The 14787-nt window shown below is 44.6% G+C and overlaps 1 protein-coding gene across 12 annotated transcripts in view; it reads right to left on the bottom strand.

Moving 5' to 3' along the window:
• Positions 1–2568: 2568 nt before the first annotated feature.
• The window catches only part of INTS6L (integrator complex subunit 6 like), a 55990-nt gene continuing 43771 nt past the window's right edge, over positions 2569–14787 (bottom strand). For 6 of the 12 annotated variants that reach the window (XM_027054840.2, XM_027054849.2, XM_027054839.2 and 3 more), the window contains 7 exons: positions 12715–12933; positions 11945–12068; positions 10226–10368; positions 8354–8588; positions 5537–5914; positions 4332–4425; positions 2569–3730 (listed from right to left, as the gene is read on the bottom strand). In XM_027054840.2, coding sequence (XP_026910641.2) covers positions 3622–3730; positions 4332–4425; positions 5537–5914; positions 8354–8588; positions 10226–10368; positions 11945–12068; positions 12715–12933 — 1302 coding nt within the window. In that variant the 3' untranslated portion in view covers positions 2569–3621. Of the gene's footprint in view, positions 3731–4331; positions 4426–5536; positions 5915–8353; positions 8589–10225; positions 10369–11944; positions 12069–12714; positions 12934–14787 lie in introns of those variants that run through there. The other 6 variants (XM_027054842.2, XM_027054846.2, XM_027054843.2 and 3 more) reach the window with 5 other exon arrangements.

Genomic DNA, 14787 nt, shown 5'->3' with positions numbered 1-14787 from the left:
ACAAATATCATATAATTTCACTCATATGTGTAATTTAAGAAATAAAACAAATGAACAAAGGCAAAAATACAAACAAATAGCCACTCTTTTTTTGGTTTATTTATTTACTTTGAGAGATTAAGAGAGAGAGAGAGAGAGCAAGGAAGGGGCAGAGAGAGAGAGAGAGAGAGAGAGAGAGAGAAAACAGACTCTTAAATGTAGATAACAACCTGGTGGTTGCCAGAGGTAAGGTCAGAGGGGGATGTATAAAATAGGTAAAGGGGATTAAGAGTACACTTACCATGATGAGCACTGAGTAATGTATAGAATTGTTGAATCACAATATTGTACATCTGAAATTAATGTAACACTGTGTGTTAATTACACTGGAATTAAAAAAAAAACATGACACTTCATAATTTTGCATGTCAGGAATTTGAGCAGGGCTGAGATGGCAACCATTCTGCTCCATATGGCATCACGTGGCATCAGATGGCACCTGGACTGCTCCAGAGCATTTTGTTGTTGCTGTTGGTGTTGTTGCAAATTACACGTAAAATGTGCCACTTTAAAATTTCCCACTCAATGGCATAAAGTTGTGCAACCCTTAAGGAACTCTCTGGTTCTAGAACTTTTTTACTCTCGCAAAAGGAAACTACACTGGCAGTCATTGCCCATTTCTTCCTTTCCCCACGCTCTCAAAACCAGTTATCTATTTTGTGTCTCTATGCATATGCCAGTTCTTGATATTCCGCATAAGTGGAATCACACATATATGCCCTGTTTTGTCTGGCTTCTTTCACATTCTTTCTTCCACAATGCTTCCGATGTTCATCCATGCTGTGGCACGTGTCAGTACTTTATTCCCAGCGATGTATGAGGGCTCCAGTTACTCTATATCTTCAACACACTTATTTCCTTTTTGACGATGACCGTCTTGGTAGATGTGAAGTGTTCTCTTATTTTGGTTTGGATTTGCATGTCCCTGATTACATGTTGACCATCTTTTCATGGGCGCGTTGGCCATTTACACTTCACGTGCTCCTTTGTGTGTGTTCTTTGGAGATGGGTTTTTTCAAAAGTTTTTTGGCCTATTTTTCCTTAGATTGTTTGTATCTTTGTTGTTGAGTGGAAAGAATGCTTTTTATATTATGGATACTGGACTCTTATTAGATGTATGTGTTACAAATATAAAATACTCCCATCTTATGGATCATCTTTTCTCTCTCTTGATAGTCCTTTGAGGTACAAAAGCTTTTAATTTGTATTTATTTTGAGAGAGACAAAGACACTAAAAGAGGGGGAGGTGCAGAGAGAGAGGGGGAGAGAGAGAATCCCAAGCAGGCTCTGCACTGACAGCCTCACAAAGTGTGAGATCATGACCTGAGCCAAAATCAAGAGTCGGACACTCAACCAACCGAGCCATCCAGGCGCCCCTAAAAGCTTTTAATTTTGATGAAGACAAATTATCTATACTTTTCTTTTGTTGCTTGTGCTTTTGGTGCCATATTCAAGAAACCATTGTCAAATGCAAGGTCATGAAGGTTAACTCCAAAGTTTCCTTCTAAGAGTTTTAGGGATTTAGCTCCTATTGATTTATTGTTCATTGATTTTTGTGTCTGGTATGAGATGAGTATCCAACTTCTGTTATTGATTTCTAGTTTGATTCCATTATGGCAAAGGAGCTACTTTGTATGATTTCCATCTTTTAAAATTCATTGAGACTTGTTTTATGGCTTAGTATACGGACAATCCTGGAGAGTACTTTGTGAGCACTTGAGAATATGTATCCTGCTGTTGTTGGGTGGGCGCTCTACAGGTGTCTGTTAGACCTAATTGATGTATAGCATTGCTCAAGTGCGCTCTTTCCTTACTGATCCTCTGACTAGTTTATCCACTATGGTGCTGAGCCTAACGCTTCACCAGAGGTGAAATCTTATGGTCTTCTCAGGTCTTTTCGACTCTGAGCCCTGCCCCGGGCATGCACATGGTTTTCTAGATATCCAGGTACACACACAGGAGCATTTCAAAGCCCTCATTCTCCAAGGTAACTCATTCCCCAGTTTTTCCTTTCAGGAGTTGGGTGAACCAGAAGCAATTGCCCCCCTTGCGTCAATCCTTCAGGGAGCTCCAGACAGGTTCAAACAGACAAACACAATTTCTTGGGACTGAGGTCCACTCCCCTCCCTCCAGAAGCGAGAACCCACACATAGAACGTAAGCTGTCATCCTCAAGACTGGGGCGGGGGGGCAAGAATATGTTCAAATGCCACAAAACTCTCTTATCATGTTTCACTGGCTTTTCTCCTGATTCAGTGTTCGCTTGGTTGCTATAAACCTTTGCTATCTTCCAGAGTCCTTCATTCTGACAGGTGTCTTTTTCAGTGTTTTCAGTGTTTCTGGAGAGGGACTGACCCCCAGAATACCCTGCTCTGCCATTTCCCCCAACATCGCTGGGTTCTGTGAGTGGTGTTTTGAAGTTTCAATCCTTATGTTAACATCTTCACTTTATAATGTGCACTCTGTTTTCTGAAAGGAGTAACAAGTCACAGGAAAGATAAAACTAGAAATGTCTCCAGCATTAACAAACTTGTGAAAACCAATAAAATGATTTATTTTATATATGCAAACTCAAAATCTCTTTGTACACTTAAATTTCTGCAAATTAATCCAGACAAAACAATACTGCTCCATATAAACCTTTGTATAAACCTTAAAGGAAATATATACATTATTTTTTTTTTCTTTTAGTGCTCCCAAAGCACAGAACGTACAAGTCTGCCTGAAGACTTTCGGTCATCACACGCAAGAACAAATGTCAGGGTTGGGGTAGCCTCAGGTGCACTTTGTAATGTCTCTAGACAAAATAGAAGAGAGTTGGAGGTAGATCATTTGTGACTCACCCTGCCCCCTCCCACAGAGAAATAAGTTACCCGAATAGCAGCTTTCTTACTCTTTGTTTCAAACTGTCCTGAATATTGCATGGTTTAAAAGGCACAACTAGGAATTGTTGAAAACTCTGTTCGGCACACACAAGATGACCACCAAGCAGTGCTCCACGTTACAGGTGGCTCTTAGTCACTCTGGAAATGCCCAGAACAGCAAAGTTCATATGAGGAAACCCTTGTCACATCTAGAAGGGGCGACAGTGGGGCGCCTGGGTGGCTCAGTTGGTTGAGCGTCCGACTTCGGCTCAGGTCATGATCTCGCAGTTTGTGAGTTCGAGCCCCGCGTCAGGCTCTGTGCTGACAGCTTGGAGCCTGGGGCCTGCTTCGGATTCTGTGTCTCCGTCTCTCTCTGCCCCTCCCCTGCTCACATTCTGTCTGTCTCTCTCTCTCTCTCTCAAAAACAAATAAAGATTAGAAGGGGTGACAGTGCTTACTGAAGTTGACCTGCTGAATTAATAATATCACCTTCCTCAACTGGGAAAAAAAAATAACAAAACAACAAATTAATACTTTCAGAAAAACCCTTAGCCAGCTTTTACTTCCAGAGAATCATAAAAAAAAAAAAAAGCTCCATGGCTTTTTCTTAGCTTCGGGAAGGCAATTCCCTTGCCTAAAACATTCTAGGAAGCTTTGACAATATCATCTTCCATCGTACAGCATAGAAAACTTGCCCTTTTTTCTCCTTGGTCTTTGCATTAACATGATGATCTTCTGTTGATGTGATTAACGTTGTTGAGGTGGTGGTGGGAGTCTATCTTTTCTAGTACCTTCTCAAGGTACTGGATTAAGACTCGTCTTTTAAACCTAGAAATAAAGAGAAATTTTATTAACCAAAAGATACTCGAAGCCTTTCCAATGTGCAAGGCACTGTGCGGGGCACAAGGTGGAACTGGTGGTCTACATGCGGCTTAGCAGGGGCGCCTGGGTGGCTCAGTCGGTGGAGCATCCGGACTTCGGCTCAGGTCATGATCTCACGGCTCGTGAGCTTGAGCCCCGCGTCGGCTCTGTGCTGACAGCCTGGAACCTGCTTCGGATTCTGTGTCTCCCTCTTTCTCTACCCCTCCCCCGCTCATGCTCTGTCTCTCTCTGTCTCAATAGACATTCAAAAAAAATTTACCAAAAACAAACAAAAAAAGATGCGGCTTAGCAAATACTGACAGTGCCAGCTTGAGGGCCTGAGCGCACCTCAGGCTGTGGTGAGCTTAGAAGATCCCACAGACGTGGATGAATGAGTTGGACTCCGATAATACCAATCTCAATGCCTCTGGAGACAGCCTTAACTACGGGAGAGAGCCAGGGTTTGAGAAAACCAAGGAACAGCTCATTCCACCCCCCGCCCCCCATTCTGCATTGGGCCCTACCGCTTAACGACAAGCGGAGACGAAGGTCTCCACTTTACACCCACCTTGCAGCTTCCTTGATGGTAAACTCAACAAATTGTTTCTTGACTGCAAGAGACCCTTGTACTTCTTCAAGCAGAATGAAAATCCTTTCATACTCTGAAGATATTTAAAAAAAAAACCCAAAACCTCAGTATTCTTAAAAAATACGAATAGGAAATAAAATTCAATCCTTACACATCCTCAGTAATCAATCCTCACAGGTGGAAAGTTATCATTTGTATTTTAAACACTCGAACCCAGACATCCGTGCATCAGCTACTAAGGAAACTCTTGTAAACACTGAACAAATGTGGCAGACTGAATAATGGCCCCCAACGTTGTCCACATCTTACCTCCTGGAACCTGTGAATATGTTGCCGTATACGGCAAAAGGGACTTGACTTTGCAGATAGAATTGAGCTGTGGATCTTGAGATGGGGAGATTATCCAGGCTTATGCATCAGTGTAATCACAACTATCCAAATAATAGGAGGTGGGGAGTAGCATTGGAGCCAGAGAGAAAAGATGTAAGGATGGGAGCGCGGCTAGACAGGAGAGAAGGCCCTGACGTTACTGGCTCGAAGCTGAAGGAAGGGGCCAAGAGCTAAGGAGCACAGACAGCCTGTAGGAGCTGGAAAGGGCAAGGAGACAGATTCCCCCTACAGTCTCCAGAAGGAACACCTTTCTGTTAGCCCAGTGAAAATAATTTCAGAATTCCGACTTCCATGACTGTAAGGGGAGTACAGTTTTGAGCCACGTGGTTTGTGGCAACTTGTTACGGCAGCAAAAGGAAACTATTACAATCAGTGAGGTGCAAAAAGAGAAAAGGGTGTATTGGGTCCTTTTAGTTAAAGCAAGAGGAATCACTTTAAATAACGTGAAAACCCAGGGTGCTGGGTGGCTCAACTGGTTGAGCGTCCAGCTTTGGCTCAGGCCATGATCTCATGGGTTCATGAGTTTGAGCCCCACGCACGTCAGGCTTTGCGCTGATAGTGCGGAGCCTGCTTCATTCAGATTCTCTGTCTCCCTCTCTCTCTCTCTGCCCCTCCCCTGCTCGTGCTCTCTCTCAATCTCTCTCAAAAACAAACATTAAAAAAATAATAATAAATCATGTGAAAACCCAATACTTCCCCAATACCTCCAGAGATAGCATGAATCTATCTGAATCATAGAATTATGAGAAGGACCCTCCCATTGTATTATTGATACTTGTGCTTTCGTTACTTACTTCGTCCAAATTTTCGAACTTCCTTCATTAACTGATGTTTTATATCAGCATTGATTCCTTGCGCCATAGCAGGAGTTATTTGCAAGGTGTTTGGTACAGTTCCCAAAGTGGGTGTCACCGAGGCTTTTCGATCATCTACAGAGACACTGCAGTGTTTGCTTCCTCCTAGAAGTGCATGCGTACCAGGTTTGTGAATCAGGCCGTCTTTCCTTAGACTAGTGAAGTCGTCAGATAGAGAATCCAACTGGTGGTGGTGTGGAATACCATCTCCTGCCATATTCATAAGCTCTGGGGGAGCAGATTTTGACAAGAAGCCATCGGGTGGGATCTGACCATTTTCCCTCTTCTCCTCATGGACATCAGGAATGACAGTGACATCTGGAGGCCAAATCAAGAAGGTAAACTGTGAGGTGGGTGAGTTATATCAACCCCACAGGCAGATCTTCACGTTTGAGGAAATTGTTTTAAAAGCAAGAAGGTGTACAGATGGGAGGCTGAGACCCCTCAAACCGAGCCCAGGAAAATAATACAACAAAACCACCTTCTTTTCTTCACGGCACTCCCAATACATATGGAAACCGAGTCGGGCAAGACAACTACTGAGCGTTCTCAGGTCCCTGGCACCCGTGGTTTAGTGGCTGCTTGTGCTTTACAAGCTGAAAGGCAGCAAGTCTCACTTGATGTCATGATTTCTGTAATTTACATATAAAATGCCATGCTTAAGAAAATGAAGAAAATGCCAGGCTTCACCGAGCTTGGCACCAGACTACATGGGCCCCCTTCAATTTCTCTCCTCTCTATCTCAAAAGTTCTAAGAACACAGAGGTGGCCGTTAGGCCTCGAGGTTCTACATGTAGTCCGTCACCAAAAATCTTTGTATGTGATTCTCATCATTCCCTTGTGTGACAAGGAAATGGGTTTCCTTTTACTCCAGGCCTGACACCTCTACTTCATATGCTCTGCCTCCTTCCTGCCAGGCACTGAGACAAAGCCGGAGGATCGGCAGTGAACGAGACAGACAAGAACAATCCCTATCCTTACGGAACTTACATCCTCGTGGGGAAGTCAGATGGTATGTGTAATTTGGGCAAGGGGAATAATACAGTTTGAATTCTTGTTGGGAAGGAAGGTATCAGGGATGTGACAGAGAGCAGGAGGGGGAGTCTCCGTGACCCCGGGGTCGGGCAGGGACCTGAGGTGAGCCGTGGAGCAGGAGACAGGGCGGCCTGTGCACGTGAGGAGGACTTCTGGCTGCCGTGAGGGCCAGTGCAGCGCCCTAGGAGGGGACGAGCCGGGGCCGTGGAGCAAAGGACAGAGGCAGAGAGAGCAAGGAGGACACCCAGAGGATGCGTGCAGGAGAGGAGGGCAGGCCCGGGTCCTGCAGAGCGTGTAGACCAGCGTCGGGAGCTCCGATTCTGTTCTGAGTGCTCGGGGGAGTTGGTGGCGGGTTTCGGGATGGACGTGGCAGGGTCGGATTTCCGTGCGCACGGGGTCAGTCGGGCTGCAGGGCGGTGATGGGTCAGGAGGGTCAAGTGGGAGAGCAGGGAAATCAGATGAGAAGTTGTTGTAGCAGCTTGGGGACAGACGGTGGCAGCACAGACTAGAGGGATAGAGACACAGGGTGATCCAGGAATCGGACTGGGTGTCAAAGTGTCTGCACTTGCTAAGGGATGGAAGTGAGAGAAGAATAAAAGAGAAATCATGGTGACTCCAAGGATCTTCACTGAACCCCTGGGGAAATAATGGTGCCAGGAGTGTGCTCCTCCTGATCTGGCCCAGTGACCTCATGTTGATGGCCTGACAGCGATCACGTTGGCATCCTTTACACTGTGGAAACCTGCAAACATTATAATCCAGGGCCTCACCACCCCCCCGGCCCCCACACACTCGGAAGCTGGCTGTCGCACCTTTACCAGCATACTGCCGGATGGTGTCACTTAACATTAAGAGTCATGCCTGCGGCAGGTGGCAAGCAGAGCTGTTTTGGAGAGCGCGAAGGTTAGGAGTTCTGATGAAACACGCGAAACCGAATTTTATTGGTCTATAGGGCACCTAAGTGGAAATACCATGTCCATGGTTAAATTTAGGTCTGGAGTTTGAAGCAAGGTGTAAACACCCAAGTTGTTGACATGTAAATGTCCTGGAAAGCCCAAGACTGCATGGGATCACCTGGGGTGGGGGGGGGGGGTGGTGTCTGGAATCCAGATTTGGGTCCCTACGCTATTTACAGGTGGGAGAGAAGGGGAGAAACCAGAAAAAGAGGGTGAAGAGGAGTTGCCATCAAAGGGAAAAGAAAACTAGGATGTGTGGTGTCTGGGAACCTGAGAAAGTTTCCAGGGAGGAGGGAGTGAACAACTGTGACAAGTGACGCGAAGAAGCAATGGCAACACGCAACAGACCCTGGGGGCCGTGATGACGCCTGTCTCAGTGCGGTGGGGAGGCAGAGCCAGACCGCACTGGGCTAGAGCGGGAGCAGGAGTTGAGGACACAGAGAGCCAGCGCAGACCCAGCCTCGTATTAAGCTGGTTCGCTCTTGCTGCGTCGAGAACCTGCTTCCTCGTTCTGACTCACGCAGCAACACGCTCCTATCCCCATGTCTCCCCCTTGTGCTAGTTACTACATAAGTATGGATCTTCTCGCCTCAGACAGTGACTCTGCTCCCCACGGGGCCCTTTGTACCTACCACATTGATGATTTAATAATGGTTTACTTAACGAACAAAAAGTGGATACAAAGGAAATGAACACAAAGGAAAATAAGGCTGTTTAGTGTTAGTCTTCTAGGAGCCATAAGGAAATCACAACCACTACTCTATACCTGTATGTACAAGGGTGGGTTTTATGAGGTTTGGATAAGATGGGAACCACGAGGCTGAGGGTGGTCCCTTTCCGCCCACATGGTTAGTTACAGTGGGTGGTGTTTGTGGTTTCGCCAACAGCAGGGACATACTCCGCCTTCTCTTAGATGACAGAGGACTGTTGGGTTCTCCGGGGCGCTTCACTTTGTTCTGTGGCCCTGCCACGAATTCATCTGCTTCATCAATCATCATTCCCTAGAAAACACCAATGAACACTCTCCATTAAAGAGCACAGCGCCCGCACGCGGCACACGCACACTCAACCATACATCCTGTTACCAACACACGTCTTCATCACGGGCCAGAGATTTACCGTGCCCCACCTAGACCCTGTTCTCAGAAAGTGCTACTCCAGTCCAATCTTGACCTAGTCTCGGTGGAACAAGGAGGAGATGAAAAGATAATGTGTTGCCAAGGTCAAACACAATACAATCATGATTAACCAGAAAGCTTGAGAAATGAGCAACTCGCATCAACCGAAGAGGTTACTTTTCGGAGGAAGTACAGACCATTCGGAAGCGACCCTTGGCAAGTGAACCAATTCCCTTTTGTGTGCTTTTGTGCTTTAAATGCATCATTAAGAAATATTGACTATCACTGTACAGAACGCTGCACGTGGACGGTAGAGAGCAGGTTGACAGAAAATGTCACTGCCCCAACAGCAACCTCACGGAGGTTCAAATATGTCCACCTTGGGGGCTTTTCATTCTTGGGGTAGGCAAAGGATGACAGCCAGCAGTGCAGAGGGTTAGTTAAAGCTGTTCCCATCCAAGGATAACCCGAGAATATGAAAATATTTTCATAAAATCATGATAAAAGACTCTTCCAAGGCATTTTCCAAAGCAACACAGTACAGAAAGGGGAAACCATACACCCTGAGCATTTACTGCATGTAGGTCATGTTTGAAATGGGTACATGCACTAACTCAATACTGCACAGGACTCTGGTAAGTGTAATCATTATCCCCAGGGGTTCAAATGAGGAGCCCAAGGCACAGAAAGATTAAGAAAAAGTCCAATTAATTGAGGATTGGGGTGAAGTGGAATATCTCTCAGTCTAGTTTTGTTACCAGACAGATTATTATATGGTCTGCAGCTTAACACCAATGGTCTTCTCCATGTGTGCAAAGAGAATCCCCATTTGTCTTCATCCTTAGATGGTCAAATCGGCATCTCTCTCTCTCTCTCTCTCTCTCACACACACACACACAAACACACACACACACACACACACACACACACACACACACACACACACCTCACATTTAGATCTCTACTAGGACAATCCAAAGAAAGCAGCATCACGTAGTACTTCCTATTTCAAGACGAACACTTCATCACCGTCTGGCTAGAGCACTAGAGATCCGAGTAATGGAAACAGGAAATAACTGGTGATCTCAATATTAAAGGAATTAGTGTGCAGAGGTGGGAATGAATACGGACTCTGGAGCTGGAAAGATGTGGGTTCAAATCCTGGCTCTTCTCAGCTGTGCTACTCAGAGCACACCACTTGACCACTGTGAGCCTTGATTTCTTCTTATGAGAGGACAGATGGTAACACTCATCTGCAGAACCGTTGTGGCCATTAAATGTGATCGCGTAAAACAACAACTCCTACTAGGTACTCAGTAAATGTCACTTATTCTTTTCTTCAAGCAACACACCTTTGTATCAGGAGGCTCCCCCTTTCCATTTATGGAGAGCCCTGGAGTCCTGTTTTATCTTGTCAACCAACAGAGGGAGAACCTCTGATTTATATTCACCTTGCCCAGAAGAAAGGAATTATAGCAAGACTATCACAACTTGGGCAGACTTAGAAATAGGTATCTTACCTTCTTATCTTGTTTGAATGGATTGCCAAAAGTATGTAGTCTTTTTGGTTGATCTGGATCAATCTCTCGAAGCGGAGAAGCCAGTGTCTTTAGATATTCCTGATAGTTACCCATTTGTGCGACTGGAACACTATGAAGGGAATCTGTAAAACCACCGGCAAAGAAACAAATGGTACACAGCTGCAGTGTATGCATCATGAGGACAAGGGGACACGATCAGGGGCTCAGTAGGTTGAGCATCCTATTCTTGATTTCGGCTCAGGTCATGATCTCACGGTTTGTGGGATCGAGCCCCGTGTCAGGCTCTGCGCTGACAGCATGGGGCCTGCTTGGGATTCTCTCTCCCTCTCTCTCTGCCCCGCCCCTGCTCACATGTGTGCATGTGTGCTAAATAAATAAATAAATAAATAAATAAAACTTTAAGAGGGCATGATCATAGTCTGGTTTGGCAACGTGTACCTTGGCATCCAATAGTCTAAAATCTCAACTTTTGGGGGCACCTGGGTGGCTCAGTGGGTTAAGCATCTGACTTCAGCTCAGGTCATGATCTCACGGTTCATGGGTTGGAGCCCTGCGTCAGGCTCTGTGCTGACAGCTTGGAGCCTGGAGCCCGCTTCTGATTCTGTGTCTCCCTCTCTCTCTGCCCCTCCCCTGCTCGTGCATGCGTGCTCTCTCTCTCTCTCAAAAATAAATATAAACATTTAAAAGCATCTCAAATTCTAAGATCTAAAATTATCTCTCTTCATCCCACTCACTACTCAGGGTACCATCACTACTCCCTACAAGCTCAAATCACTAGGCCAAGTACAACGTCCTTAGGCCTCAAACCAGGTTTGAAAATGGGCTGACATCCTGTATGCCACCACCCAGCCTGAAACACCATATTTGTGCTGCATTTCAAAGAGCCTGGCCTCCATGGTTCTCTCTTATCATCCAGAGACCTTGGTTAGTAGGCCTTCCATTCTTGGGGAATGTGACTAAATCTATAGGCTCCCTTCCTAGAGAAGCTTCCCTCCTCTCCACAGAACTCAGTATATAATTTTAGGAGGTCGACCAGGCTAAGATTTAACTCCTTTTAATGGACAAATGACCCTGTTTCAAATGAACACAATGGAGTAAAGGCGAATTGTACACCATCACCAACTGTCCTACACACTACCAGCTTCATAATTTTCATGTAAATGAGGAATTCCGGACTGAATTCATCACGACAGGCTGGGTTGTGCCATTTCCAAAATCTGACAGACCTAGGTCCCGCCACTTTCCAGTTCACTAAACCTGGAGTGGCTATCAAAATCCTCGCCCTTGAGAGAGATATACCAAGAAACAGACTCTTAATCATAGAGGACAAACCGATAGTTACTGGAGGGGAGGTGGGTGGGGGGAATGGGTGAAACAGGTGATGGGGATGAAGGAGGGCACTTGTCACGAGGAGCACCGGGTGAGGTAGGCAAGTGTTGAATCACTGTATTATACACCTGAAACTAATATGACACCGTATGTTAACTGTACTGGAATTCAAATAAAAACTTTAAAAAATGCTCACTCTCAGTGAGCCAATTAATGCACACCTGCCCTACAACCTGAGAACAGGTGAAAATGAGCATTCTAAGCCTGAAAGTATTACAAAATAACCTACCTGTTATGCAATAAGCACTTTCATGTAAGTCAGGCTTGATATTTTCCTAATCAACAAAAAATACTTCTTTGTTCATTTACCTTCATCTTGTCCAACTATAAACTTGTGTGTTTTCAGCAGATTGGATCTCATTCTGGTTAACTGGTCTAAAAGACCTCTACGTGGAATATCATAAGCATTTCTATATGTCTGAGGTTTCAAATCCTGTTTGAAATGGAACAAATAATTTCAGTTACTCCTGAGGCTTTTAATATAGAAATGTAATTCTTAATGCTGCAGTGTATGTAAAATCGTAGTGAAGAGAGGGATATTCAATACAATAACTACCATAGAATTTTGCCAGTGGAAACCTCGCCTTTGCTGGCCTTGTTCCAAATTCTAATATATCCACAACATGCTCAAACCACTGAGAATGTCCTTTCCCAAGTATGTCAACTGGCGTGGCCACCTCTGCCCAACGTGGACCTCCTCTATGGGAAATCTTGGTGTTAGAGGTCCCTGCTGGGCTGGCCAAGACTTTCTCGAAGCTGCACTCCTGCCTGAGACCCTTCACACCCAATTCTCTTCCTCGTCCCCTCCTCTCACAGGTGCTAGATCAGCCGTGTGGCCGGAAGGTTCCCCCGCCAACTCCTGTTCTCTCTCCCCTTTATCCTTCACAGACATTACCCCCAAACATATCTTGCACATTTAATTCCATATTGGCGTCTGCGGGCAGGGCAATTCCTGAACTAAACCGTTGATAAGTATGGAGTCCAAAACAGGATCGTAATTATTTCAAAACTAAAATACTATGGCATAAATGCATCAGACAAGCTCAAACAAATACAAAGTATTTATGTCCACAATTTACCTTGTTTAAGAGCCCTACTTGGAAGCCAGCAAATTCTTTGGTATTCAATTCTGTCAGTCTTGGTGCACTTTCCCCTATGATTTCTTTCAATAGTTTTCTAAAATTTTTACTGTGGGTAAAGGACACGCCACCTCCAGAATGATTTTTCACTTTGATTCCAATCTCCTGGGGAGGTTTCTTCCCCACGGATGCTAGTATCCGTTCTGACTCTAGTTTGGTCTAAAATGAAAGTACATAGTATGTTATGAAAAGATCTATATTATCACTGTTGTTTTTACTACTTAAGAAAGGGAACACTTTAAGAACCCCACAGAACACTTTTCAATTGTAAATCACAGAAAAATGGGTAATTAAACATTTCCCTGTGCTTCTCTGCACTATCACAGCAAACAGGGAGGTGGGGGTGAGAAAAATAACTTACTACATTTTTTCTCTTGTCTAATGGCAAAATTATGATTGGATCATGGAGAGAATGGAAACCATGGATAAGAATTACATTCATAGACATTTAAAATCACATTTTGTTGCTGTAAAATCTAGTCTAAGTCAGTATATTTATTTCAGACCCAGACATAAAGGTTTAAGACTCTGTATTTATAAATGTAAACTAGGGCTAAAATTCAGATTACACAGATTGGCATTACATCTGGAAATAATTCAGCTGTTTGTTTCTAATATCGGACCACCCCCCAAAAAAGTAATGCTTAAATTTAACAAACGTTACCACGCAAATGATTTGTAATATCTGCTCAGTAAGTTTCTAGCTAACTTACAAAAAACTCCTAATGGACGCTGTTAAACCGCATTGATAAATAGTGCCTGACGGTGACTCGTAGCAATATATTGGGCATATCTGGTGATGCACATACATGGTTCAAGGAACACTGGTGACATAGTTGTTATTAAATTAGTAATTAAATTAGTGATTAGAGTGATTACAAATTAGTAATAATTTTTTTCTTTAAAAGAAGGGATTCCACCAGTGCCCATTAAGCCCAAAAGGATTTTTCATTTCTTACGGTTAGGTCGGAGAGATTCATTAATTCTCACTATGATTGGAATTAAGTATGTTTCTTATCTTTGGCACAAAATTAAGTCATGAAATAAGGGATAAGAGCGAATGAAGGGTCTGTTTCCAGAAATGGTCCCGAAATCTCATTTAGAAAACTACACAAGCAACGTGTTCCAGAAGGTCCCAGAACTTGCACGACTCAACTCTGCTCACTATTCTTCCTGGTGGCCATACCCTGCTGACACAGCCTTAAAGGCCTAAGGTAGACATCAAATAAAAAAATATATGTAAATCAATAGGTCAATCAATCAATAAATAACCAAAACAAAACATTCACAACAACAACAAAAATCTATTGGCGGAGAGGAAAGGGGGTCACGGGGACGCTCGGTGGACCAGAAATCTAGGTCTGCCTGTGCTTCCTTTTGCATTTATGAGCACACTGGACCGGCAGGAGCTGGTAAACTCCAGACCATACTTCTGTTTGTGCCGGATCCTAGCAAGGTGTGTCAGAGTCCCCAACTGCGGAGTCATTTTGGTTCTTTAGTGAAATCTGACACTCTTTTGCTTACGGCTGTCTGTCTTCTAAAGGCCCAACTTCCAGACATATGTGACTTAAAGCCTGACTGCCACTGCAGACGCTACCACTGCCCCCTACCTGGGAGCACCCTTGTGCATAAGAAGAAAGTAAAAAAGCTGCATTAATTTGTCATAGAACGTAACACATTCGTATGGCAGTAACGCTCTACCTCAGTAGCTCTGAAACACTTCCATCCTGCAAGAATGGGCTAGGTAGAGGTGAGAAGTATGGTAAGTAAGGGTGAGTGGAGGATGAGGTACTAATAGAGGGGCAGGCAAGGGACAAGGTGAATAATGGTAAATGAGGTGGGGGTATAAAGGAACGGACGGAGGGCAAGAAGAGAGGAGGTTGAACTCCACTCTTCGGGTCCCCAAGGGGCCTATCACCCTCCAGCGTGAGGAACACTGGTCTCATCTCCCCCTCGCCAAGAAAGAGCGTGTGCATATGTTTATTGCCTAAGAACTAATTTCAGGCCAGACGT

This window comes from Acinonyx jubatus, chromosome X, assembly GCF_027475565.1.
Source record: "Acinonyx jubatus isolate Ajub_Pintada_27869175 chromosome X, VMU_Ajub_asm_v1.0, whole genome shotgun sequence".
Lineage (NCBI taxonomy): Eukaryota > Metazoa > Chordata > Mammalia > Carnivora > Felidae > Acinonyx > Acinonyx jubatus.
This window is presented reverse-complemented; position numbering and strand designations above follow the sequence as displayed.